At 41.3% G+C, this 27,658-nt stretch overlaps 1 protein-coding gene across 2 annotated transcripts; it reads left to right on the forward strand.

Moving 5' to 3' along the window:
- The first annotated feature begins 495 nt into the window (after positions 1 to 495).
- On the forward strand, positions 496 to 18,666 carry LRRD1 (leucine rich repeats and death domain containing 1). 2 transcript variants are annotated; one of them, XM_027822718.3, is made up of 5 exons: positions 496 to 3,696; positions 5,391 to 5,589; positions 13,255 to 13,416; positions 17,858 to 17,978; positions 18,224 to 18,660. In XM_027822718.3, exons 1-5 carry the CDS (start codon positions 1,405 to 1,407, stop codon positions 18,402 to 18,404), a joined length of 2,955 nt encoding a protein of 984 aa, XP_027678519.2. In that variant the 5' UTR covers positions 496 to 1,404; the 3' UTR covers positions 18,405 to 18,660. The 2 variants fall into 2 exon arrangements, 1 of the variants encoding a protein (XP_027678519.2); XR_006289051.1 differs by lacking the exons at positions 496 to 3,696; positions 5,391 to 5,589; positions 13,255 to 13,416; positions 17,858 to 17,978 and adding an exon at positions 15,073 to 15,498 and having other exon boundaries at positions 18,224 to 18,666.
- The last annotated feature ends 8,992 nt before the right edge of the window (positions 18,667 to 27,658 follow it).

Below are 27,658 nucleotides of genomic sequence, written 5' to 3' on the forward strand. Positions count from 1 at the left end.
TGCTACGTGAATAACGTAGCTGAAGTCAACGTACTTAGACCTATTCACCGCGGTGTCTTCACTGCGGTGAGTCGACGGCTACCGCTCCCCCGTCGACTCTGCCTGCGCCTCTCACGGCGGTGGTGTACTGGGAGAGCGCTCGGGGGTCGATTTACCGTGTTTAGATTAGATGCAATAAATCGACCCCCGCTGGATCAATCACTGCCCGCTGATCCGGTGGGTAGTATAGACATACCCTCAGAGGCAGAACCATAGGCACCTACGGAACCTTTTACCCTAAAAAGTTAAAAGAATGAGGATTACTTGTGGCACCTTAAAACAAATTTATTTGAACATAAGGTTTCGTGGGCTAAAACCCACTTCATCGGATGCATGCCATCTGAACCATCTGATGAAGTGGGTTTTAGCCCACAAAAGCTTATGCTCAAATAAATTTGTTAGTCTCTAAGGTGCCACAAGTACTCCTCATTCTTTTTGCTGATACAGACTAACACGGCTACTGCTCTGAAACCTAAAATGTTAGACACTGAGTGAGTCTAAGTGCCTACAGCATTCAGTGGGAGTTTTGTGAATCACGGTGGAGCCTAAAACTGGGATTTAGGAATTTATACTCCACACTGAAGTGCCTAAGTCTGGGGTCTAAGAGCTTAAGTATCTTGTAAACCCCCCCTCAGTTATTTCAAGATCTCTTTATGTGATGTATCCATATGCATCCATCTAGATGTACATTAAGGATAGTACATGAGACATTTCTAACATACATCAAGATATTCTGATTAGGGCTTTTATGGTAAACATTTTGGCCAAGATTTTCAAAAATAGCAGCTTAATTTATATTTAGACACCTTAAGTTTACAGGACCTGTTGGATGCACAGTATTTTTGAAATCAGGCCACTTGAGTGCTTAAATATGGATTTAGGAGCCTAAAATTAGCCTCCTATTTTTTTTAAAAAAACTTGCCCTTTTTTACTTTTCATATTATTTGTCAGTCTGAATGTACTATTCTAATTATTTTATGAAAACAAAGGAAAATCCCAATTCCCTCTCAACTTAATCCCAGGATTTGGTGACATTGTGGAAACCCACTAGAACAAATGTAGAGTTGTTTGTGATGCTGTATTTTTCTGTTATTCTAGTCAAGAAAATCTAGATGACAAAGGACTATACTAAAGAAATAATGAACATCAGAAATAAAGCCAAATCCGGTTTTCAGTAAACAGCCCAAGTAAATGGATGGGTGCATATTTATATTAAAAAATCATAATTATTATAAAATTCTGTTATAATCATTAGTTCAATCTCCTAATGTTAAACAACATGTTGCTTCATATGGTTTCCACGCTTACAATTTTTCAGTTTCTGAAGAGATACAAGAAAGGAATCAATGATCCATTCATTCCACAATGTCTGAAAATTTGTCAACAAGCAGGAAGGAAAAGAATGAGGATGAAGTCACAGCTGGCCTAAATACTGAAGGACTGAACAAAAGCCCTCAAGAAGTTTCTGAAAGTGATGCTAGGAAAGACTCATTACAATCAATAGAGAATCTTGAAATGGCTGGAAAATCATCAACAAGGTCTCTCGAAAAAAAGGATGAACTCAGAATTGGCCTAAATACTGAAGGACTGAATGAAATTCCACATGAAGTTACTGAAGCAGATGCCAGTAAAGACATCTTACAATCATTTGAGAGTTTTCAAATTATTGAAGGATTATCAACAAGTATGTCAAATGAAAAAGAAGACTATGAAAACATAGCTGATTGTCGTGATGATGGAATGATGGTCCTCCCCCAAGAAGTTTTTGAAACAGATTCCAAAAGAGACACAATACAATCAGCGGAAAACTTTGAAATAGATGAAGTATTCTCAACAAGTGTATTGCCTGAAAAAAAGAGTGATGAATTCCCAGCTGATCTAAATGCTGAAGGGCTGATGGAACTCTCTCAGAAGATCTCTGAAAGAGATGTGGGAAAAGACACATTGTGCTCACTAGAAAATCTTGAAGTGTTTCAAAAATTATCAACAAGTGTGTTACAGGAAACAGGGGATGATGAAATCACAACTGATTTAAATGCTGAAGAACTAAACCAAATCCGTCAAGAAACTGTTGAAGGAGATGCTAAAGGAAATCAATTACAATCAGAAGAGAATCCTGAAATAGCTGAAAAGGTATCAACACATATATTGCATGCGGGAAAACATGAGGAATTTATGGTTAAACTAAATGCTAAAGGACTAAGGGAAATCCCTCAAGTAGTTTTTGAAATACAAACTTTAAAATATTTGCATTTAAACAATAATGAAATCAAAACTTTATATAAAAATCTAGGTAATTTGACAAACCTGGAAATACTGTCCATTGAAGGAAATGGATTGATAGCATTGCCACCTGAAATTTCCCTACTTCACAAACTGAGAGTTTTGAACATCAGTCACAACCAGTTATCATGTCTCCCTAAAGAGTTATCAAAGCTTGTAAATATTAAGCAACTTTTTGTCAGTCACAATAACATTGAAGAATTTCCAGCTGCCTTGGAAGGCCTTGAAACCTTGGAAATTTTAGATCTTGCTGTAAATAATTTAAAAACGCTGCCAGAAAACATGGTTAGCATGAAAAATTTGAATGTACTCAACCTTGATTCCAATCAGATCTTAATATTCCCAAAGGTCCTCTGCTACCTTCCAAGTCTAATCAAACTCAGCATTTCGGGGAACCTGATTCAGGGCTTACCTAAGGACATTAAAGAGCTCAGGAGATTACAGGTACTTTCAGTGAATCACAATAAACTTATATTTCTGCCTGTGCAGCTTTTTCAACTAGCAAAACTACAAAAACTCAGGCTAGATGATAACAAGTTGGACGTTCTTTCAGACAAAGTTGAGAATTTGCAAGAACTTAGAGTTCTTAGTCTTGCCAACAATTTATTTAGAAGCATTTCAGAGAATCTTTGCAATTGTACAATGCTGGAACGTCTTATTCTTCGTGGCAATCAGCTAACACACCTTCCTAATAGGATGCACAGACTTAAACATTTAAGAGAACTTTGCATAAGTAGAAATCAAATGGATAACCTAGATGAACAAATATCACGTATTAAAGACCTTTTCATTATAGAAGCTTCTGGAAATGCATTAACGTGCATTCCTGTTGAAATAAAAAATTGCATGCAGATAATTAAAGTCGACTTGAGCTATAACAAACTTCCTCAGTTTCCAGTTGGATTGTGTGCACTGGTTGCTCTTAAAATCTTAAACCTCAGTGGAAACTATATTTCAGAAATAATAACTGAAATTTCTTTTATTGAAAATTTGGAGCACCTAGAATTAAGTAGGAACAAACTGTCATCTTTTTCTGAACACTTGTGCAGACTTACAAAACTAATCTATTTAGATTTAAGTGAAAATGAAATAAATAGCATTCCAAAAGAGGTGTCTAATATGAAGTATCTCCAGGTACTTCTTTTATACCACAACAAATTTGTCTCATTTCCCAGGGAACTGTGTGCTTTAAACAGTTTACAGACACTTGATCTTTCAGAGAATCAAATACAGTGCATTCCCTCAGATATTTGTAATCTGCAAGTGATCAAAGATTTAAATTTGTCAAACAATCAGTTAGTATCTTTTCCATCTGAAATATGTCATCTTTCGTCACTGGAGAAACTCAAGTTGTGCCAAATAAACGGATTGAAGGTAAGAGGACATTGTTTTCTTTAGGCCAAAAAAAAAAAAAATCCTAGTTGTCATACAAATTTCTGTACTGAAAATTTATTAATAGAATTTCTTCTAAGGGGCTGAAAGGGTTTTTGTAATGCACCTACAGTTAGCAAAGAACAGGAACAGTCTGTAAAGGGGCTAAAATGTAACATAAATAGAATTGGCTACTGACTGAAAATGTCTTTTGTAACATTTTGGTTATGAATTGATTAAAATATTCTCAGTAATGCAAATATAAATGATGATCTTTCAATGAAATTTCATTAGAAAGATTAGGTCTGATTCTGACCTCACATTTATGTAATTCAAGAATCTCTCAGTTTGTCAATTTTGATAAAAACTGAATCAGGTTGATCAGCAATAATCTAAGTATATTCTATTCCTGTTGCACCTGCAGTTTGGACTCAGGGGCCTCCTATTCTGATGAGGATTCACAAGCAAAATAACCAATCAGAATTATGCAAATAATCCCACTTCCAGGAATCTTCTGTGTGAAAGGAATAAAACCTTACAATTTCTATTCTGTGTGTTGAAACAGGATTTAGACAACCACAATATTTATCACTGCAGTCTCACTCATTTCAGCACAGATAGTTACACAGGATATTTTACTTATAATAGAGAAAATTGCCTCAGACTTCTGAAGTCTAATTTTCTGGACTGCTTGTTTCTTTTGTGCTAAGGAGCAGAACTAAGAAATTCTCCACTAAAAATCTGTCTACCTTCTCTTCAGACTAAAATAGCACATGAGTAGTTGTCATAGAGAGAAGTTTGCATTGTGACACTCTACCACCAATGGAAATTGAAACAAACACTGTTATTGTTTCTGAAGCAAGCCCTTCCTTCTCATAACCCAGCACTTATAAATTTAAAGTGTAAGGAAACGCAATCCTTTGCCGAAAAACTGCAGGAGCTCACTCATAAAAGAATATTGGCTATTTTTAATCTCTCTTGTCACCAAAACTTGCTGAATTGGCATTTCACCATCTGGTGTCTTACAGGGCTCACCTTTCTTTTGTATATATGCATATATGACTTCTATAAGGGTACTAAATCCTTCACTTGCAGGGGATTATACTTAGTGATCTAACAGATCTGTTCCATCTTCAATTTGTATGGTAATCCTATTCACTGGACTTTACTGAGAACAATTATTCCTGCCAGAGAAAAAAGAAAAAGAAAACTCATTCCCTTTTACTGTCCCACTGCTGTAAAAGGAAAAGCAAAGAAGAGAATAAATATTTATTTTCATTCTGACTGCAAAACAAAGGAGAGAAAATGTGATTGTTCTTCAGTTTCTTCGAAGAGGGCAAAATCACTTTAGTTACATTTATTAATCAAATAATTAATCAAAAGATTCCCCTCCCACAGTTCCAACAATGCTGACGCTATCCCATAATACAATTGTTATCAGCATTGATAGAAATACTATTCTATTTTATCTAGACAAAATTCTTCTGCTGATTCTAAGCCTATCACCAAAATTCTCATTGGGAAAACACATCAATATCCATCAGAATGGAAGACTATGAGTTTTTATTGGTGGAACTGAGTTACAGAATATAATTTTATAAGTAGGAAAAATGACTTTTTCAGCTTTTTATGCAAGAAAATATTGTCATTTACTAAATAAGTGAGTAAATGTAGCAATTATTTTATCTATTTCCCAGTTAACTAAACTTCCAGAGGAGCTGTCTAAACTGACTTGCCTCAGAGAGCTGGATATATCTCACAATGCATTAAAAGAAATTCCAGAAGGCATAGGGGAACTGAAACACTTGGTCAGCTTAACTGCAAATAATAATTACATTAATCAGCTTCCCAGATCTCTTACATCACTGAGTGATCTACAACAACTTAATCTGAGTGGTACGTATCAGGTGCCCCATCCATTACTGAAATGCGAGCATTAAAATATTGAGCCAGCGGAGTCTATTAATAATTAGTTAAGCGAACATGTTGAGGGAGAGAGGAAAATACAACTTCCCATTTTTCACGTATGCTGCAGTATCTTTGGTGTCTTCATACTATAGTCCCTCTCTCAAGTTTAGCATCTCCTTGCATGTCTGTTGCAGGGACCTAACTCTGTGGAATTGCACACGTGATCTGATTTTACCATCCTATGAATGTGATACTATGAAAGGCATGAGACACATGTGAGATGTCAGATATTAAGTATTAATAGTTATGCTAGGTGACTTCCAATCAGTTACAGAGTTGATTGTTGGTTTTTGTTTGGTGTGAGAAATTCCTGTTATTTTGTGGATAATATTACTTGTTCCAAACTGAGCTATCCGCCTTTACAATGACAGTATATCATCTTGTGGGAACAGACATTTACTTGAGATTCAGCTGTTCTTGCTCACTGAGGCCTGTATCCACAAGGCACTTAGACCTCAGCCTTAGGGGCTTAAGTCCCATTTATAGGCACCACTGCGATCCACCAGACTCCTGCTTGGCTGCCACTTAACGTCAATAGCATATAGGCTTTTGCAGTACAAGTTTCCTAGGTGCCTATGTTTCTGCCTCTGGGCATACATATCACTGCCCCATTCTAGGCATCTGGAATACCTATCTCTCATCTAAGCCCCAGGCAATCCATGACTATCCTCTGCCTAAGTCATGTGCAGGGCCTGAGCTAGTAAGTATTCTCAGAGGCCACTAGATCTACATAAAACAACTGGGGGTGTGTGTGTAAAGGAGGCTTTCCCTTTAACCCAGTGGTTAGGGTATTCAGCTTGGGATATGGGACACCACCAGTTCAAGTTCCTGCTCTGCCTAACTCAGGCTTTATAAATCACAGTGCTGTTCCCGTGGTTTTCTAGACAACTAAAAGTTCAGTGTCACAATGCCTAAGTCACTTTGTGGATTCAGGCCTAAGTTTCTGGAAGCACTTTGGACTATCAGAGCTAAAGTCTATGAATAGGACCTATTCTTGGTTGTTTGGGAAGCACTGGTTCTGTTGTTGGTAGAGATTCTCAGCATCTCCCTTGGGGGCAAGTGCTAGTGGACTTGGTCTACTAGGGTCTCATCTCAAGAAATCACCTTTTGATGTGACAGTCTCACTAGCTATTGACCTGCCCACAGTCTTCCCTTCATGGAAATATTGACTGAGATGGTAATGGGGCAATGATGGTGGTCACTGGAGTCCTCAGATTTCCTTGTCTTCAGTCAATCGAGTTTTAAGCTTGGGTCTGGGACAGAAACTCTGATGCTGGTGGTCTCCTCCTAATAGTAGAAGAGGAGTCCATCCTAAATCTTTTAGATCTACCTGCTGCCTTTAATACGATATGCCAAGAGGTGTTGTTGACAAAACTAACTCTTAAGTGTCTCTTTTTTTTGTTTCTTTGTTTGTTTAAAAAGAGGACCCTGAGGGTAGTTTGGGGCAAATTGCTTATTTGCGTCCAGGTTGGTCTCATGTGTAGTACAACAGGATTTACTCTGTCAGCCCTCCTGTACAACTTGTATTTCAGGTCTTTAATAGGGTTATTCAGGAGACACGGTCTACACTGGTTTCAGAATACTGATGATACCCAGCTCTACGTCTCCATCTTTTCTGAGCCTCAAACAGTTTCTGTATGAGATTGGATGAGGATAATTCCAGACAAAATTGAAGTAATTGTCAATAGGTTATGGGGAAGCAAAGAAAAGAAGTACTTTGGTGCTGCTATTTATAACAGAGTTTCACAATATGGTACTTGTGGAACCTAGGCTGCTCCTTGTTACTCAGTTAACAGCTGTGGACAAAATCAGTTCTTTCCATTTGCACCTGGTGAGATGACTGTAACCATCTCTTTTGGTTGTGGGCTTTCACTAAAGTTTTCCATACGTTTGTCACCTAAAGACCAGGCTATTGTAATGTGCTTTGTGGTACATATTAAGACTATGGGGAAGCTAAAGCTAATGAAGACTGGCTGCACAAATGTAAGTAGAATTTAATCCCATGAATAAGTTGCACCTATGCCATGTACTAGACACCTATTGATTTCTGAATGGGTGTTCCTTTTAATTTATAAAGTAGGGCTGTCGATTAATCGCAGTTAACTCACGCGATTAACTACAAAAAATTAATTGTGATTAAAAAATTAATCATGATTCATCAAAATTTTAATCGCACTGTTAAACAATAAAATACCAATTGAAATTTATTAAATATTTTGGATGTTTTTCTACATTTTCATATATATTGTATTCTGTGTTGTAATTGAAATCAAATATTTTTATTACAAATATTTGTACTGTAAAAATGATAAGAAATAGTATTTTTCAATTCACTTCATCCAAGTACTTTAGTGCAAACTTTTTGTCCTGAAAGTGCAATTTACAAATGTAGATTTTTTTTGTTACATAACTGCACTCAAAAAACAAAACAATGTAAAACTTCAGAGCCTACAAGTCCACTCAGTCCTACTTCTTGTTCAGCCAATCGCTAAGACAAACAATTTTATTTACATTTACAGGAGATAACGCTGCATTCTTCTTATTTACAATGTCACCAGAAAGTGAGAACAGGCATTTGCATGGCACTTTTGTAGCCGGCATTGCAAAGTATTTACGTTAAAAGGTTTTAACGCTGGTTAAAAAAATAATGCGTTAATTAAATTTGTGACTGAACTCCTGCTCTGTTTTACCTGCATTCTGCCATATATTTCACGTTATAGCAGTCTCGGATGATGACTCAGCACATGTTGTTCCTTTTTAAGAACACTTTCACTGCAGATTTGACAAAACACAAAGAAGATACCAATGTGAGATTTCTAAGGATAACTACACACTTGACCCAAGGTTTAAGAATCTGAAGTGCCATCCAAAATCTGAGAGGGACGAGGTGTGGAGCATGCTTTCAGAAGTCTTAAAAGAGCAACAGTCTGATGCAGAAACTACAGAAGGTGAACCACCAAAAAAGAAAATCAACCTTCTGCTGGTAGCATCTGACTCAGATTCTGAAAATGAATATGGGTCGGTCTTCTCTGCTTTGGATCGTTATCGAGCAGAACCCGTCATCAGCATGGACACATGTCCTCTGGAATCGTGGTTGAAGCATGAAGGGACATATGAATCTTTAGCGCATCTGGCACGTAAATATCTTGCAATGCCGGCTACAACAGTGCCCTGTGAACGCCTGTTCTCACTTTCAGGTGACATTGTAAACAAGAAGCGGGCAGCATTATCTCCTGCAAATTGTAACCAAACTTGTTTGTTTGAGCAATTCGCTGAAGTAGAACTGAGTGGACTTGTAGGCTCTAATGTTTTACGTTGTTTTATTTTTTGAATGCAGTTACTTTGTACATAATTCTATATTTGTAAATTCAACTTACATAATAAAGAGATTGCACTAGAGTACTTGTATTAGGTGAATTGAAAAATACAATTTCTTTTGTTTTTTACTGTGCAAATATTTGTAATAAAAATAAATATAAAGTGAATACTGTACACTTTGTATTCTGTGTTGTAATTGAAATCAATATATTTGAAAATGTAGAAAACATCCAAAAATATTTAAATAAATGGTATTATTGTTTAACAGCACGATTAATCACAATTAATTTTATTTAGTTGCGTGGTTAATTTTTTTTAATTGCTTGACACCTCTACTTATTTTTAAATTGTATTTTTAATTATATCTATAAAATAACTTAAAATGTGTACGAAATTAAATGTGGTCCCAAGTCAGATACTAATAGAAATGATGGAGTCAAATGTTATTGAGTCACGTACATGATTGTGATTGGTAAACATAAATGCCAAATTAATTAAAAAAATAAAATCATGTTCTTAATAAAAGAAATATTAATCACGTATGTTAAAATTAAGTAAATATGTTTTTAGTGGAGTGAAAAACAATTGACTGAAATAGAATAGATAATGGCAGTAACACAGAGTGTATGTTAGAGAAAGTAAGCAGATTTTATTATATTTATTTATCTCTACTAAAGATAATGTACATAGTATCAGGCTTGTGTTTCTGATCGCTGTGTTAAGGCTCCAAAACTTATACCTCAAGGCTTGGGATTGGGAATATCTTGCTGTAGTATCTCCTGATTGTTCTAAATTTACATGTAAACTTAAAATATGGCTTTAATTGATGTTTGTATATATTTTTCTTTCTTTATATACTAATTAAATACAGTGCTTTTCTCTACTAATTTCTAAGTTATTATCTGCGCAAAAACTCGCGTTTTCAGGTGTCTAAGTAGTCCCTGGAATTACGGTTAAAGTTGCCCCCACCCAAATCTGAAATGGCACCCCTGCTCCTTCCCGCCTGGTTCACATCCCCAGTGTGCAGGTGCCTCCTGCAGCTGCACATGCTCTGGACAAGGCTGACAACACTTAGGTTTGCAAACTGGCTGGGGCCCAGAAGCTGCACAGACCCAGCATCCATCCACCTTCCTGCCCACTGCCTCCTCCAGGTGCCACTAAGGATGGAGGACAGAGCACAAGGAGTCTGGGTAATGCTTCCTATAGTACATGTGCTCATTAAACCCTCACTTGCTCTCTAGCACTGAGGCCCCCTGCTCCAAATTGACCACAATGTGAGGTTTTTGTATTATGGCTGAGTCTTCAAATCTTCCAAATATCTACTTTGCCATGTGCAAATGGCTAATTTTAAAATACAGTACAGTATATTCTCTGATTTAAACTAGTTAGCTATTAGTATTATCTAACCAGTATTTTTTCCAGATGCTTGCACTTGTTGTTGTTGTTGTTGTTGTTAGTATTATTAGTTTATTTATGTATTGGCTTCATTTTTTTTCCTATTGATTTTCTGTGAATAAATGTTGCACCAGTGAGCTGCCATAGATGACGTTTAAAACCATGTCTGTATATATTTTTATTCTCCTTTTGAGGATAACAGTTAAAACACACATTTAAGTGCATATTGTTTAAAAAAATAAGCTCATAAATACCTTTTAACGAGGTATTTACGTGCCAGATATGCTAAACATTCGCATGCCCCCTCATACTCAGTCTCTCCCGTTGAAACAGTTCTGCTGTGGATAAATTACAGAAGAGTGATTGGAACAGGGGGACTGGAACTAGGGGTCTCCCACCTCTCAGGAGGGTATCTGACCACTGAATTACAGAGTGTCTGTCTCACTTGCTCTCTCTAATCCAATGACTCTTTAAGTATTTATCCACAGTAGAACAGTCATTGGGACAGAGAGAAAGAGGGAGAGAGAATGACTCTAGTCCAGTTGTTAAAACACCCCCTAATTCTGGGCTAAAATTTTTAAGATGGGCATCATTCCCTCCTGTGCCCCAAACCCCTTGTCTCTGGCCCCACCCCCAGCCAGAGCCCTCACCCCCCTGCACCCCAACCCCCTTGCCCAGCCTGGAGCTCCCTCCTGCACCCCAAACCCCTCATCCCCAGATGGAGCCCTCACCCCCCCAACATCCACCCCAACCCCAGCCCAGAGCTCTCTCTTGCACTCCATGCCCCTCATCCCGGGCCCCACCCCCAGAGACTGCATCCCCAGCCCAGAGCTCATACTCCCTCCCGCACCCCAACCCCATTCCCCAGCCCATTGAGCGATGGTGGGGAAGAGCGAGTGATGGAGGGAGGGGAGGATGGAACAAGCGGGGAGTGGGGTCTTGGAAAAGGGGCAGGGCATGGGCAGGGCCTCAGAGAAGGGCCAGGGCAGGGGTGTTTGGTTTTGTGTGATTAGAAAGTTGGCAACTCTACTACCAGATTGGGTACCTCATGCAACTGAAGTGGCCAAATGCCTATCTTTCCGCAGTTTGTGAATCACTCGAGGGTTTAGGTGAGAGATAGGCATCTGCATGCCCCAGCGGGAGGGAGCAGTGCATGTGCTCCAAGGTCCAAAATTAGGCACGCAGGGAACTTTTACAGCAGAAAGTTAGGTACTGAGTGAGTTTAGACACCTACAAGGTTTGGTGGCAGCCACGGAGAAGTTTTGTGGATCACATAGTGGTGCTGTACACAGAGTCCACATAGGTGCCTCAGTTGCTTTGAGGAATCCGTCCTGGCTTCCACCATTTGATTTCTCAGCCTGCAGGATATGCTGTGAAACCCAGTTTTTTTCTGGGGTGCTTGGTGTGGGGTTGGGCTGAATGATGTAGTGTGATTAGATATGGGGTGATTCTGATGATTATTACTATGGTTTGCAAATATATTTATAAAAAGTTGTAGAAATAGCTTGTTATATAATAGACAAAATTATTTTATTTTGCTGTTATGGTTAATTTTTATAAAAGCTACCAAAGTAACATATGGTAGCTTTGTATAAATCAAACTAAATATTCTAACAAATAGTGTTAATTAAATATCTGATAATTATAAAAGTATTTAAGGATATTGAGCCAGATACCCTATATTATTTTGCTTTTATGTGCAACTTACAGTTTTGATACCTTAATTCGATCTTTATTATTACACTGGACTATTAGTTCTTCTGGGTTAGAGTTGCTCACTTTGGCAATGTACTCTATAGCTAGAGTCTAGACGGAGACATTTCTTGAGGAAACTCCACCATCAAGTGCAGCAAAGAGAGGACTTCAGAGGCTTCAGGATCCATGTATATTTATAATTACATTTTTATTTATTTTGTTTCATAGTTCAGTGCTTTATAACAACAATAGATTATTCAAAATTTATGAATTGGTAATTGTTTTCTTTAAGGAAAATTTAATCCGTAATTTTCTTTAGTGTAGAGCATATATAAATAGACATTTTGTCTTAAAATTCAAAATTTATGAATTGGTAATTGTTTTCTTTAAGGAAAATTTAATCCGTAATTTTCTTTAGTGTAGAGCATATATAAATAGACATTTTGTCTTAAAATTAGATGACAGTCCAACTGAGAGTTAAGTTCTACTGAAGCCAAACTCTAGTGCTCTACCACTTCTGAAATATTTTATTTCAGTGATTCTGAAAGGGTATAGAATATGTTTTTAAATATGTTTACTTTTATATGCTTGAGGGAAAACCTACTCCCAATTTATTTTTCTGTTGAACATAAAACCTCAAAACATCTCAGCCACCTGCAATGTGCTGTAGTTGGGATTGTAAAGGAATGTGGCAGTTTGCTTTGAAGTTCTCTTCCCCCTCATTTTCCAAGCCTCCTATCTCTTTCTCTCTCCTCCTGGGTTCCTTTGTCTTATTCACTCTTGTCTTCACTCCTCTTCTTCCATTGGAGCAGTCTCCTTTTTTTGTGCCTCTACTACTCCATCTCTTCCTTCAGTGTCTCCTGAAGACACACTTACTCCATAAGTGCTAATAATGACTTCTGTAAGATTCCAACTCTATTTCAAACTTTTACAAGCACCTGATCTATTATTTGTGTCTGGACCTTTCTAATTTATACCTACACTATGAACCTGATCCAAAGCCTATTAAAGTCAATGGAAAGATTCCCTATATTGCAAACATCTTGAGGCAGGGACTCTGTGCATGACTGGACTTATCAGAATCAACAAATAATTTTAAAGGAATTTCATTGATTGGTTACTCATGTACTGAAATTCTTTAGATCAATATAATACAAATATAATTAACTATTCGTATTTTGTCAGGAAATCAGTTAATATGTTTGCCGAGTGGTCTCCAACATCTTCAGTCACTGAAGGATATAAATTTTGATGGAAATCCTCTGATCAGACCTCCACAGGAAGTCTGTAAAGGAAAACAACTATATACCATTGTACGCTACCTGGAGAGCGCTGATGAAAGAGATGGTATGTTAAGAACAAGTATATTATAATGCAGTATCCTGGAAAACATGCTGTTTAAGTGTTAAAGACAGCCTACTGTAGCAGGTATTAGAAATCCAGTGTTTTGCTAATTTAAGAAGTCAGGTTTCGTATTTGTCATGTTTTCCCTTGCCTCCCCATCCTAATGCTTATGGTTAATGGTAACAGCATTTAATTATAATCTACAGTCTACCTAATTTTGTAGGGATCAAATAATGTTAATGTCAGATGGCGTGTCTCCTGGATTGCACCCCCTTATGGCCAAGCATATAACTTTAGACACTCCATGCCTCGGTTTCCCCTAATTCACCATCAATATGTTGAATGAGGCTTCTGAGGAGTCTAGTTTATTAACTAAGGCCCAAAAAGAATACAAACAACCCTTCACTCCATCATCTGAGATGGGAGAGAGAGTCAGTCTTAGTTTATCTGCTCCCACCGGAATCCACTTCTCTCCATACAGGCCCTTAACCATCGGGGTTCTCTTGGCTCAAATACCTTCCCTGGAATCAGGCCTCTTACTGCTACCTGAGAAGAATCCTTCCTTGGAGCCAGGAGTCCACAGAGATGTGTCAACTGCACCTATTCTCCAAGGCAGCATATAATTCTTGATGGGATGTGCTTCCTGCCACTGTTTGAGAGACCCATTCACTGAGACCAGGCATTCCTGGAGGCCAACAAACTTTAGCTCTTTCCTTAGGAATCCCCTCTCTCTAGGAACACACCTTGTAATCTGCCTTTTCTGGTGAGCTCTCCCACAAGTTCCATGTCCCTAGGAGCACACATTCTAGGCTCTTTGGCCCAGATCCACAAAGGGACTTAGGTGCTGCAATGCTCAGCATTGCAACGCCTAACTTTTAGGCCCCTAAAAGTCACAGGAACAAAACTTCAATTCACAAAGCCTGAGTTAGACATCTGGATTGCCTTGGAAGGGGATCTGCAAAAGCCAGCATGCTATGCAGGGAGATGCCTAAGCTAGCCAGTAGGAGCTGCTGATGACGGGTGTATCCTAAACCCTCCCTCACCTCTTGGAGACAGGCACCTAATTCCAGACTGCATGGAGATGTCTATCTCTGCTTCGTGATCCATGAATGGGAAACAGCTGCCTGGAGTCAGGCAGTTGAGGTGCCTAAGGCATTTCTTGGGGGAATGAGTTAAGTTCCTGCCTCGCTCCACACAAAATGGCTGGAAGAGGAGAAGATAGTGATGATGCTTAACTGATAACTTTTAGCTCAGTGGTTAGAGCACTCACCTGTGATATAGGAGACCCAGGTTAAATGTCAGATGGGGAGAAAGGAGACCCTTGTTCAAATCCTACCTCACACTAGGTGCTCTAACCACTGATCTATGGGATATTCTGATGCAGGAGCTCCCTCACTCTGAACTTTAGGTCCTTAAGCATCTTTATTGATCTGGACCATCCTGTCTATGAACCAGCATCCACCCCAGCTGAGCCCAGGTAATCCCTTTCAGGCTTATTAGGTAATTAGCTGCCAAGCAGCCACTTAGGTAACTAACTATGTCTAGTCTGGGTTGGCTCATTCTCCTTTACAGAAGTCTGTAAAGGCTCTGGGTAATGGGCCAGCTCCCCATGACATGTATCAAGTTTATAAGGTTTTTAAGCAGTCTTGTTGTGTTAGAGTCTTGCATACAGTTATTCTTAATACTCAGTAACAAAAACATGGTTAAAGGGAAGTTAAGTCTGCTTAGCTGTGCCCAGTATCCTTCCAAAGTAGAAGTTGACAGCCAAAACCAGAAACCTGGATCCAGGCAATACACTGAAACAAAAACATAGAAAACCAGGAAATGCAGAGTTAGCATCACTATGCCCCTCTCCCCCACTAACTCTGACCCTCTGGAGATAACAATAGGGACTAGGAATGAAATAGTACCTCACCCTTCCCTAACACTACCTGCCATTTTCTCTGCTCCCCTACAACTCCAAATCCACACACCTGTTCATACTCTCCCACAGGCCCTTACTGTGCTCTGGGCAACACCATTGGTCCAGGGAGCAGGAGTGGCAGGTTTACAGATATCATCCTGGATAAAAAGACTCAGTGAAGGGTATGGCAATGTGATCTCCCTATATGGAAACCTTGGGGCAGGGATCAGAGGAGTTTAAGTACTTAAAACTTCTTTAGAGTTTTCCCAACAATTCTCTTCTTCACCTTACTCAGTTAACTGGCAAATATCTTAGAGAGTGGCATGAGACGGTTCTGCCTGAGTGACCCTATATGGTGGTGATCAAAGGGGGCAGTGTTAAGATTTTGTGGTGTAGGAATCATAATCTTAACTCTGCATTTCCTGATTTTCTAATGTATGCGTTTTATTTGGTTGAATGTATTTCCTGGATCTCACAGGTTTCTGGCTGCTAATTTCCACACTGTGGAAGGGTACTAGGCAAATGTAGGTAGCCTTGCCTCCTCTTTAACAAAGTTTTTGATAGTGGGTTCCATTGCTTTTTGATAAATTGGTAGTATTGAGGGGCTGCTGAGGGGCTTCCTGGGCATACCTCACTGCCCCTCAGCTTCCTGCTCTCCACTCCTTCTGGCCCCTACATGCTCCCTGTGGAACTGGAGAGGAGATGAGGAGGTGGGAAGCTCGTAACCAATGGGTTTTGAATAGAGCTGGTCAAAAATCTGTCCTCAGAATGATTTTCTGACCAACCAAAAAAAAAAAAAAAAAAAGTGAGAAAATTTGATTTTTGCCAAAAAAAAAAAAAAAAAAAAATTAAATTATCTGTCAGGAAATTCTAGAAGGTTCTTGTCAATTTCACTTTCTGCCAGTGAAATTGACAAAATTTACCCAGAGGGCTGCCTCCCTCCCATCTTCAGCAGCCCAACAGGCAGAGAGCCTCTCTTCCTCCTCCCAGAAGTGGGAAGGGATTTCCATTTTTTGGCCAGCTCCAATTTTAAGAAATGTATCTATCAGCTGGAGACATCACCAGGAAGGATGGGTGAGAAATAACCAGAACTTTAGAGGCATCCTTAAGGTCCATAGCCCACACAGGATGCACTCTTTGTCCCCAGGAGCAGGTGATAGGGAGTTCCAAAGCTCTTTCTCCTAAGTAGGGAGAAAGAGGATCTGCAAAAGCCTTAGGCTCACACCTGGGTACTACAGGGGGCTTACAGAGGTATAAACTGCCCAGTTCATCTCAATGGAGTGTTCTCCTTCCTGGTTGGTGTCAATCCTGCATTTTCTGTGCTATGCATGAAGCATGGCTATTCTTGGGCTTGTCTTCATTACTGAGGTAAGTCGACCTAAGTTACGCCACTCCAGCTATGTGAATAACATAGCTGGAGTTGACTTAGTTTAGGTCGACTTACTCCAGTGTCTTCATTGCACAGCATCGATGAGAGACGCTCTCCAGTCGATTTACCTTACTCTTCTTGGAGAGGTGGAGTACTAGAGTTGACCGGAGTGCGCTCTGCTATTGATTTAGTGGGTCTTCAGTAGACCCGCTAAATTGATACCTGCTGCATCGACTGCAGCAGCGTCACTCTTCCCGTAGAGAAGATAAGATACTTATCCTCGTCTCAGCATTGTTGGTCTCTGCCTGTACCAAATCTGCCTATTCTGCATTCCTCATCCTTGTGCATGTACTGTATTTTTTTACATGTACTGAGCCATCATTTTTAAAACAAGTCATTTTGCTGAGGCTGTATCTTGGGAATCCCTTAACCAAATGACCCAAAATTTGCAGTTCAGACTACCATACACCCTGAAGTGGGATACCTACTTTCAGGCTAATCTGATTATACATACGGATTTCAGAGCACTTTGAATTAGTACATAAAAGATGTGTGTACTGCTTCATTCATACCCGTGGCTTTTTCCAAACTCAGTGAGAAAGCCTCATGACCATAAATACAGCCTGAAACAATTGAAATGCATGAACTTATCTATTCATCTCACTGCTGTGGTTTGTTATACAGTTTCACCAGTGTACCAGTAATATGCACCCTGCCTGTTTATTATCAACTCCCCATATTTCAGTGCTGTGTGCCTGTGCCATACCTTGAGCCTACCCAGCTGTAATGTTCTGTGCCTGTGGAATGCACCAAGACTCACTACTCTTGACTCCATGTCCTAGTGCTGTGAGTCTCTGGTCATATGCTGTGTCAGACACATCTCAGCTCCCCATCCTGATCTGAGTGCTGTGTGTGTATTTTCCCTTTCCTCCCCCTGCCAGCTGTCAGCTCTCTGCTATAGTCACAATACTGTCTGTCTGTGCCGGACTGAGAACCTGCCAGTTTTCAGTCCCTCTCACTGCCGCATGTCTTTGCAATAACCAGAGTCTTGTAGCAGATAAGCGGCATTCACAACTGAAAAAAGATTAATAGTTGTACAAATGGTGAATGTTAGATAAATTATATCAGTTTAATTTGATAAAGCATAACATTTGTAATATGTTTATATTCAGGGAAAATTTTGCAGAAGATATTAAAGATAATTTCTGGGAACGTTTCCTTTGAAAATTTTGAATTTTTCTGCCAGAAACTGCAATTTAATAATGCTGAAATTAAATCTCTTGAAAATAACAGGTTAGTTAAAAATAACAACTTACAAAATAGTCTTATGCTTAGTGTAATTTAGTTTCTGTTACTGTTTTTATGTCATGTAATAAACAACTGTGATAGTGATATTATCAAATATGTTATACACATATGCTATCAAAATATTGTACATAGCATATGCAGTATAATATAGTACATTTTGAGAGTCATCTATTTAAGCCTTTGACTTTCTCAAACATCTTCTCAGTAGCATTTTTATTTTTTCTGTTTAGGTCTCTTGTATTGGAAGAGAAAATACTCCAGGCACTGGAGAGCTGGAAAAGTGAAAACCAAGCTCTAACTCCTGCTGAAATGATAGATCAGTTGATCAGAGTACTAACAATGACAGGCATGCATTACCTGACCAACAAAGTAAAAGCTTTAAAACTCTATACACAGTCACTAAAATTCTAAATAGCTGATGCATAAAAAAATCATTTTTATTTTTGAACAAGATGAAAGCTTGTGATATAATTATCTGTTTCTGAAAATATCATCATTCTGAATGTACCATAAATTGAGAGACTGGATGGTTAGTTTCTTATTAGAGATTGGTTTGTAATTCTGTATGTCTTTTCAAAATGTCTTGAGTCCAAAAACTCCCCCCACAAACACTCAAACCTTCAATGCCTTTTTTTCTTAATTTCTGGAGGGGAAAGAAGCATTTTTAATAAGCTAAAAAATACATTATCTGCTTACAGTACATGTAAGATATGAAATCAAGAAAATGATTTTTTTTTAAATCTAAAACTGCTGAATCAAGCTGACTTCTTTATTATTGGGATATCTACCACATTTAAATTTTTCAATAATTATATACTTTTTAAATTCTTTGTTCGCCATTTTAATAGGTTACTTAGGACAAACTTTAGAAGGAGTATGTGGTTATATACTTTTACCACTTGTTTAAAGTCTGTTAATGTGTGTGGGAGGGGAGCCAAAAAGACCGGTTTTGCCTGGAAGTGGCATACCCACACACAGGTATGGGAACCAAGAAGTATACAGAAGCCTCAATATAAGATTGGGAGATATGGCAGAGGAGGCCCTGGGGAAGTGATGAAAAAACTGATCTACATACTGTTAAAAACACTCATAGGGTATGTCTACACAGCAAAGAAAAACCTGGAGCCGGCCCATACTGGCTGACTCGCAGGGCTCGGGCTGCAGGGCTGTTTCATTGCTGTGTACTCAGCTCAGGCTGGAATCTGGGCTGTAGACCCGTCCCACTCCAAAGGATCCTAGATCCTGGGCTCCAGTCTGAGGCCAGAAGCCTACCCAGCAATCACATAGCTCCACAGTCCAAGCCCCACGAGCCTGAGTCAGTTGGCACTGGCCAACCGCGGGGTTTTTCTTTGCTGTGTAGACATACCCAAAGGCATCCATCTTGGCAGATGACATAAACAAATCACTTTATTTGCTTACATCCACTATCATGTATCCTGCTGTACAAGCAGACACACTGTTTCCGTTGCACCATGAGAAACTGTGCACCAAAAGTTTTGAAAACTGTTCTCAGATTTTGCCTGAAGCAGCATAACCACGAAGAAGTAGATGCAGTCACTGAAATAGTCTTTGGTAGACAGTGTCACCTGAATACCACTAGTGGCTTCCTGTGTGGGCACATATTGCTTGATGATACCGTGTGCTGCTCATACTTCTAGGCAGGAACCGCATAGGTGGCATAGTTCTGTGTATGCAGGGCACACACTAAGGAACAATACAGCACATAGGCCATGGAGCACTTGGAATTTTCAGAACAAACAATGCTAATTAACCCCCATACTAAGCCCTGCACAACTGTCCCTTATTTTATTAATTTCAGTACAGAAATACATTTTTAAGTATGATTATTGGCAGTTCTTTGAGTAGCTCTGCATATTCCCATTTATGGGCATGGCACCGCTTGGTGGTGCCTGATGGTAGAACCGTCTCCAAACAGTGCCTTCTGGAGCAAGTGTACCTCCTCCCACTTCTTCCCTCTCCCTGGGGAAGTGCCTTTCATACAACTTTTACCGCTCTCCCAGGCCAGACTAGCATCGTCCACCACACCATTCAGACAAATCCCTGGGAGGTGGTTCACAGACTGGACTCCTTCCTACTCTGGGCCCAATCCTTACCCCGGTACAGTCCTTGTTCCAGCTCAGGTGGTAGCTAGGAGATTTCTCATGACTGGAACCTCCTTTGTTTTGTTTCACCCCCTTATATAGCTTTGGCACAAGGCTGGAATCTTTTGTTTCTCTGGGTCCCCACCACTCCTTCTAAATGGAAAAGCCCCAGATTTTAGATGGGTTTCAGAGTAACAGCCGTGTTAGTCTGTATTCGCAAAAAGAAAAGGAGTACTTGTGGCACCGTAGAGACTAACCAATTTATTTGAGCATAAGCTTTCGTGAGCTACAGCTCACTTCATCGGACGATGAAGTGAGCTGTAGCTCACGAAAGCTTATGCTCAAATAAATTGGTTAGTCTCTACGGTGCCACAAGTACTCCTTTTCTTTTTGAGATTTTAGATGGATTCCAGTACCAGGTGACATGGTCACATGTCTTGTGAGACCCCAAGCCTTCATTCTTCCTGGCCTGACTCACAGGAAGGCTTGCAAGTAAACAGAGCCATTTACAACCAATTGTCCTAATTGATGGGAGCCATCAAGATTCCAAACCACCATTAATGGCCCACACTTTGCATAATTACAATAGGACCTCAGAGTTCTATTTCATATTTCCAGTTTCAGATACAAGAATGACACATTTATATAAATAGGATGACCACACTCAGTAGATAAGCTTTGTAATGATACCTTACAAGAGACCTTTTGCATGAAGCATATTCCATGTACATTATATTCACACTCATTAGCATATTTTTATAAAATCATATGGAGTGCCATATCACAACTTGACCTCACGAAGGGCTACTGGCAGATCCCCTTGGACCTGGGCTCCAAAGAGAAAACCGCGTTTGGACTCTATCACTTCACCCAGATGCCCTTCAGCATCCATGGGTTCCAGTGACTGATGGATCACCTCCTGAATGCTCACACAGAGTATGCCTCCGCCTATTTAGATGATGTTGTGGTCTACAGCTGGCAGTGGGACGAGCATTTAAATCAGGTGGCCACTGTCCTCCGGACTCACGGCCAGTCCTATCTCACAGGCCCCCTTTGTTCCCATCACCGACCATGCACCCCTTAAGTGGCTAAACACTATGAAGAACTCCAACGGCAGGCTGATGCGCTGGTACTTTGACCTCCAGCAATATGCCTTTACAATCAGGGACCGGGCAGGTAAGGACAATGCCAATGCTGACTTTTTCTCCCACCTAGGGGGGAACCAAGGAGCCAGCCCCGAAGACCGGGAGCTGGACTTGAGGGGTGTGTATGTAGTGAGGTGGATTGGCCGCCCACAGACCCAGTCACTGAACCCTGGTGGGCAGAGCCACACCTCGCTTAACCCTCCTGCCAGACATCGTGGGCAGGACAGGAAATACAAAAGGCGTGCCGGAGAACTCAGTTGAGGCCCAGCCACCAGAGAAGCCAGATACCTCCTGCGAGCTCTCAAGCTGGGAGGCTGCTGCAGACCCCGAGGAAGCTGAGGACTGGCCAGGACCTCCAGGGCCATTTACAGACCCGAACAGAGAGGAGCTGCAAGCCCTGGCAGAGGCCCTCTTCCCGGACGACCAGGATGACCCTCTACAGAGCCAGGTACGCCCTGAGGGGGAGTTAGGAAGTGGCCATGGGGTAGCGAGTGAGTCAGTGTGTTGCGGTCAGGATCCCTGCTGACCCAGTGGCAGACTGCTCTGCCACTGCTAGGGCCCTGGGCCAGGACACAGTGAAGTGGGTGGGCCTGCATCCCCCCTGCCACTCCAGTCTCGCCCTCTCTTAGGCAAGAAGGTGCACTTGTCGGCCCTCCGCTAGAGTTCGGAGGCGCGACTGTTTTGCGGCTCAGCCTGAGTACAGGCCTGAGCCCAAGACTCTCTGCTGCCCCGCCCTGACCAGGAGCTGGGCTCTGTAACTGTGTATGTTGTTTGGCCCTGATCACAGACCCACACTCATGTCTCCCCACTGATTCCCCAAGGCAGATGACCTCCCAGAGACATAGTGAGGCGGACTGGCCACCCAGAGACCCGGAGCAGGAGGGGCCATTCCCCACAACAGGCGGGAAGCAGAGATTGCCTCTGAGGTGACTGGCTGAAACCAGTTGGAATTGGAACTTTTGCACCACAGAGGCTACAAAAGGACTGTGCACCCTGTCAATCGAGCTGTCTATCAGAGAGGCAGCCAGTCACTTTGCGCGGGTGTCACAGGATTCCCTCACCGGCCACCTGATCCATATCATCCATCAAGACATCTAACATCTGAGTCTACTTACCGGTTCCTGGTTCCAGTGACTTGCCTATATCATTGGTTCCTGGTTCCAGCCGTGAAGGTCCTGTGTTCCTCCTGTCCCCAGCAGCCGCTGGAAGGCAGTTGCAGGTCCAGGGTCCAATGCACCCTAATAGCAAAAGTACAGACAGTTACTTACCATCAGCAGCTGTGTTCATATCCAGTTAATCCGTTCATCTTGCAAGGGTCCAGAGGAGACCTACAAGTACAGTTTTAGGGTTTTACTTTGTATTTGCCAAGGCTTGTTTGGGGACTGGGCTTCAGGCCCGTTCTGGGGCAACCACAAAGTTGTTTTCCACCCCCTTCCTTATATGGTTAACATTCCCTCAATAAACCCGTTTTGTTTTTTAAGTACATCATTCTGTCTAGTCTTCTGTTACTTACCTGGCGGACTGTGGGAGGATTATTGGTTACTTACTCCCCAGGTGATAGAGATATTGGTTTGCCAGTCCAAGAACCTGGCCCTATTACCAAAGAACACGTAACATTTCTATTAATAAAATGACAGACTTTATATGAGCTTATATTGCCCAGGAGAAGGCTGGGCAGTACAAGACACATTTCTGGGGAAAAATCTGGGACTGGGAGTGTGCTGGTGTCACCATACAATATATATTTCAGGCTGGTAAAAGCCTGGGTGTGACTGGTTGGTTGCAAGTGCAAACAGACATAGCTGGGAGTGACTTGCATGTTTGAGGCTGTTTGTCAGCAGTCCCTGAATGGAAGCAACAACAGCAATGCAGTGTAAAGGGCATCCCTGGTTAAAGGGAAGGGTGACAGAGGTACTGGCTAATCTGGATGGGTAAGTCACAACTGTCTACTACAAAGGGTTACTGTTTAAAATGGTCTAGATTTATTGCTTGGCTGGTGGCGAAAAATCTGATTCTCCAGTTTCAGCTTCCATATCCTGTATTTTGGAATATTTAATGTACTTAAAATCCGAAGGGTTGTCTTAATTCTTTAAACGTTCACCTGGCAGCTATTTCAGATTTCCATGTTTTGGTCAATTGTAGACCCTGAGGGAGTCAAAGTCTGCTTTTCTGAAGTCCAGGGTCCGTATTCTGCTGCTCTCCTTTCTTCCCTGTGTCAGGATCCTGAACTTGACCATCTCATGGTCACTGCCTCCCAGGTTCCCATCCACTTTAGCTTCCCCTACTAATTCTTCCCGGTTTGTGAGCAGCAGGTCAAGAAGAGCTTTGCCCCTAGTTGGTTCCTCCAGCACTTGCACCAGGAAATTGTCCCCTACACTTCCTGGATTGTCTGTGCACCGCTGTATTGCTCTCCCAGCAGATATCAGGGTGATTGAAGTCTCCCATGAGAACCAGGGCCTGCGATCTAGTAACTTCTGTGAGTTGCCAGAAGAAAGCCTCGTCCACCTCATCCCCCTGGTCCTGTGGTCTATAACAGACTCCCACCACGACATCACCCTTGTTGCTCGCACTTCTAAACTTAATCCAGAGACACTCAGGTTTTTCGGCAGTTTCATACCTGAGCTTTGAGCAGTCATACTGCTCCCTTACATACAGTGCAAGACTGTATGTTCAGACTGAACCCAGTACTGACAGTACATCACATACAAAATAAAATAGAACAGTTTCTTTAAGACAGGATGAAAGGAAATACTACCAACACTAACAATAACCTAACCACTGCCAACTATGTATCCGAGTATTTACAGCTATCAGCATATAAAAGGAAAGGCTGAACAGTGCTTGAAGAGGCTTGGACAAAAGTTCTGATTCATACCTATGCGAAGTAAGAAGTAAGTGAAAGGCAGATGGGGCTGTCCTGACCTTTATATCCTTGGCTGGAGGCAAGAGGACACTCAGGTGCAGCCCCAACAGACACTGCTGCCCAAAGGAATTTATCTTGAGTGAACCAACAATGGAATATATATAAGAACCAGCACTTGAAGAAAAATAATCTTCAAATATCACTAATACTTAATGGGACAATGCAGGTGTCAATCCCTCTGAAATTTACCTGACCATGCCAAGTTCAACACTCATGGCTTGGTACGGGGAAAGCAAAATGCAGGCAGGAAACTGAAACCAAGAGCTTTGGAACAAATAAATGGACAGGCCCTAAAAGCACATATGAGAGAGAGGCTGAAGGAGTGCAGACTCTTTCCCCTAAACCAAAGAGTGGGATACTTGGGATAAGCTAGGCCTATGTAAGCCTTAGGGAACACAGACGCATGATAGAAACACAGATGCAAGGTAGAAAGCTGGCTAGAGTGTCGGGCTCAATGGGTAGTGATCAACGGCTCGATGTCTAGTTGGCAGCCAAGTGGAGTAACACAGGGGTCAGTCCTGGGGCGAGTTTTGTTCAACATCTTTATTAATAATCTGGATGATGGGATGGATTGCACCCTCAGCAAGTTTGCAGATGACACTAAGCTGCGGGGTGGGGGAGAGAGAAAGATACATTGGAGGATAGGGATAGGGTTCAGAGTGACCTAGACAAATTGGAGGATTGGCCCAAAAGAAATCTGATGAGGTTCAACAAGGACAAGTGCAGAGTCCTGCACTTAGGACGAAAGAATCCCATGCACCACTACAGGCTGGGGACAGACTAATTAAGCAGCAGTTCTGCAGAAAAGGACCTGGGGATTACAGTGGATGAGAAGCTGGATATGAGTCAGCAGTGTGCCGTTGTTGCCAAGAAGGCTAACAAATATTGGGCTGCATTAGTAGGAGCATTGCCAGGAAATCAAGTGATTATTCTCCTCTATTTGGCACTGGTGAGGCCACATCTGGAGTACTGCATCCAGTTTTGGGCCCCCCACTACAGAAAGGAGGTGGACAAATTGGAGAGAGTCCAGCGGAGGGCAACGAAAATGATCAGGGGGCTGGAGCACATGACTTACGAGGAGAGGCGGAGGGAAGTGGGCTTGTTTAGTCTGCAGAAAAGTGAGGGGGGATTTGATAGCAGCTTTTAACTACCTGAAGAGGGGTTCCAAAGAGGACTGAGCTCAGCTGTTCTCCGTGGTGGCAGATGACAGAACAAGGAGCAATGGTCTCAAATTGCAGAGCGGGAGGTCTAGGTTGGATATTAGGTGTTAGGATATAGATATTCAGGCCTGTCTGTAAAGGCCTATACTCTAAGAATTTAGGTGTATTCTTATTACTTAGCTAGTTATAGAGGTACAAAAGAGAGAATCAAAATCACTCTCTGCCGGTGTAAGGGCCTTCTCTTACTGTGACGGTCTGAGGCCCTATTCTTAGGCTAAGGCCTTTGGCTAAGCAGCAGGGGCAGCCATAAGCTGGGAAGCAAACGGTCAGATCCTCACATTCCAAACTAGTCTAATTGAAATAAGGTGCTATTGGGCTGTTAGTAATACAATCCTGTCCTGATAAAGCCTATCACCTCCAGAGAAAGGGAAGTGCCTAGAAAATGTAAAAGGAAACTTAGTTTGATAGCGTTCTGTCTGGCAAGAACTCACTTATCAATAGCTGGGATGTGAAATCCTCATTTTTGTGTTTGTTCTATCACTGTAGTCCCCATTTCCCTATTAAAAAGAAAAGGAGTACTTGTGGCACCTTAGAGACTAACCAATTTATTTGAGCATAAGCTTTCGTGAGCCACAAGTACTCCTTTTCTTTTTGCGAATACAGACTAACACGGCTGCTACTCTGAAACATTTCCCTATTGTTTGTTTGTATAATCTCTGTCTGGTTCTGTGATTGTTTCTGTCTGCTGTATAATTAATTTTGCTGAGTGTAAACTAATTAAGGTGGTGGGATATAATTTGTTAAATAATCATGTTACAATATGTTAGGATTGGTTAGTTAAATTTCAGGAAAATGATTGGTTAAGGTATAGCTAAGCAGAACTCAAGTTTTACTGTATAGTCTGCAGTCAGTCAGGAAGTAAGGGGGGGAATGGGAACAGGGAATGGGGGTGGGGAAATTGGAATCATGTTTTGCTAAGGGCGGGAATGGGAACAGGGACACAGGTAAGGCTCTGTGGTGTCAGAGCTGGGAAGGGGGACACTAAAGAAGGAAACTGGAATCATTCTTGCTGGAAGTTCACCCCAATAAACATCGAATTGTTTGCACCTTTGGACTTCGGGTATTGTTGCTCTCTGTTCATGCGAGAAGGACCAGGGAAGTGAGTGGGTGAAGGAATAAGCCCCCTAACATTAGGAAACACTATTTCACTAGGAGGGTGGTGAAGTAACTGGAATGGGTTACTTAGGGAGGTGCTGGAATCTCCATCCTTAGAGGTTCATAGAATCATAGAATATCAGAGCTGGAAGGGACCTCAGGAGGTCATCTAGTGTAACCCCCTGCTCAAAGCAGGACCAATCCCCAACTAAATCATCCCAGCCAGGGTTTTGTCAAGCCTGACCTTAAAAATATCTAAGGAAGGAGATTCCACCACCTCCCTAGGTAACGCATTCCAGTGTTTCACCACCCTCCTAGTGAAAAAGTTTTTCCTAATATCCAAGCTAAGGCCCGGCTTGACAAAGCCCTGGCTGGGATGATTTAGTTGGGGTTGGTCCTGCTTTGAGCAGGGGGTTGGACTAGATGACCTCCTGAGGTCTCTCCCAACCCTAATCTTCTATGATTCTATGTAGACCAGTCATACTGAGACTTGCGAGCCACAAGTGGCTTTTTAATGTGTCTCCTGCAGCTCTTTGCTGCACATATTAAAACACTGTGTGATTTAATTATTAACCAGTCAGGATGCTTTTACTATGATCACGTTTCCTTGCTCATGAAGAGCTGTTGAATATATAGTACTATAGTAAATGAAACAATAAATTCACACTACTGTGGCTCTTTTGGGTAACACTGATCGCTAATTTGGCTTCTGAACGACTGAGGTCTGAGTATCACTGATGTAGACTGTTGCATTAAAAAGCCTTTTTTCATTATGCTTTGATTCTTACTGTTGAGATTAAACAATGCTTTGCTTTGAAAAGGCTGGTTTGGGTCACTGTATTCACACATTGTTCGCAGCTCCTGAAGGGAAGTCTTGCAGGGGCTGCTGAGCAATTGTCATTGGAAAACAGGGTGTTACGCTCCCAGGACCCCATCTAAAGAGTGGGAGAATCATGGGATTCTGCCCTAGAGACATGAAGGCACAAGGTCTGTCACCTGGAGGAGGTTGTATTCAGAGACTGATCTCAAAGTTGTAGCTCGACTTGAACTGTGTCAGTGCGTAAACCAGCACAGTTCCTTGTCACTGCTGGAGGGCCTGACCAGGGCAATGGAACCTGCGGCGCCAACTTTCAAATCTGCTCCAGACCCCACCCCCACTCCACCCCTTCACTCAAGACCC

This window comes from Chelonia mydas, chromosome 2, assembly GCF_015237465.2.
Source record: "Chelonia mydas isolate rCheMyd1 chromosome 2, rCheMyd1.pri.v2, whole genome shotgun sequence".
NCBI lineage: Eukaryota > Metazoa > Chordata > Testudines > Cheloniidae > Chelonia > Chelonia mydas.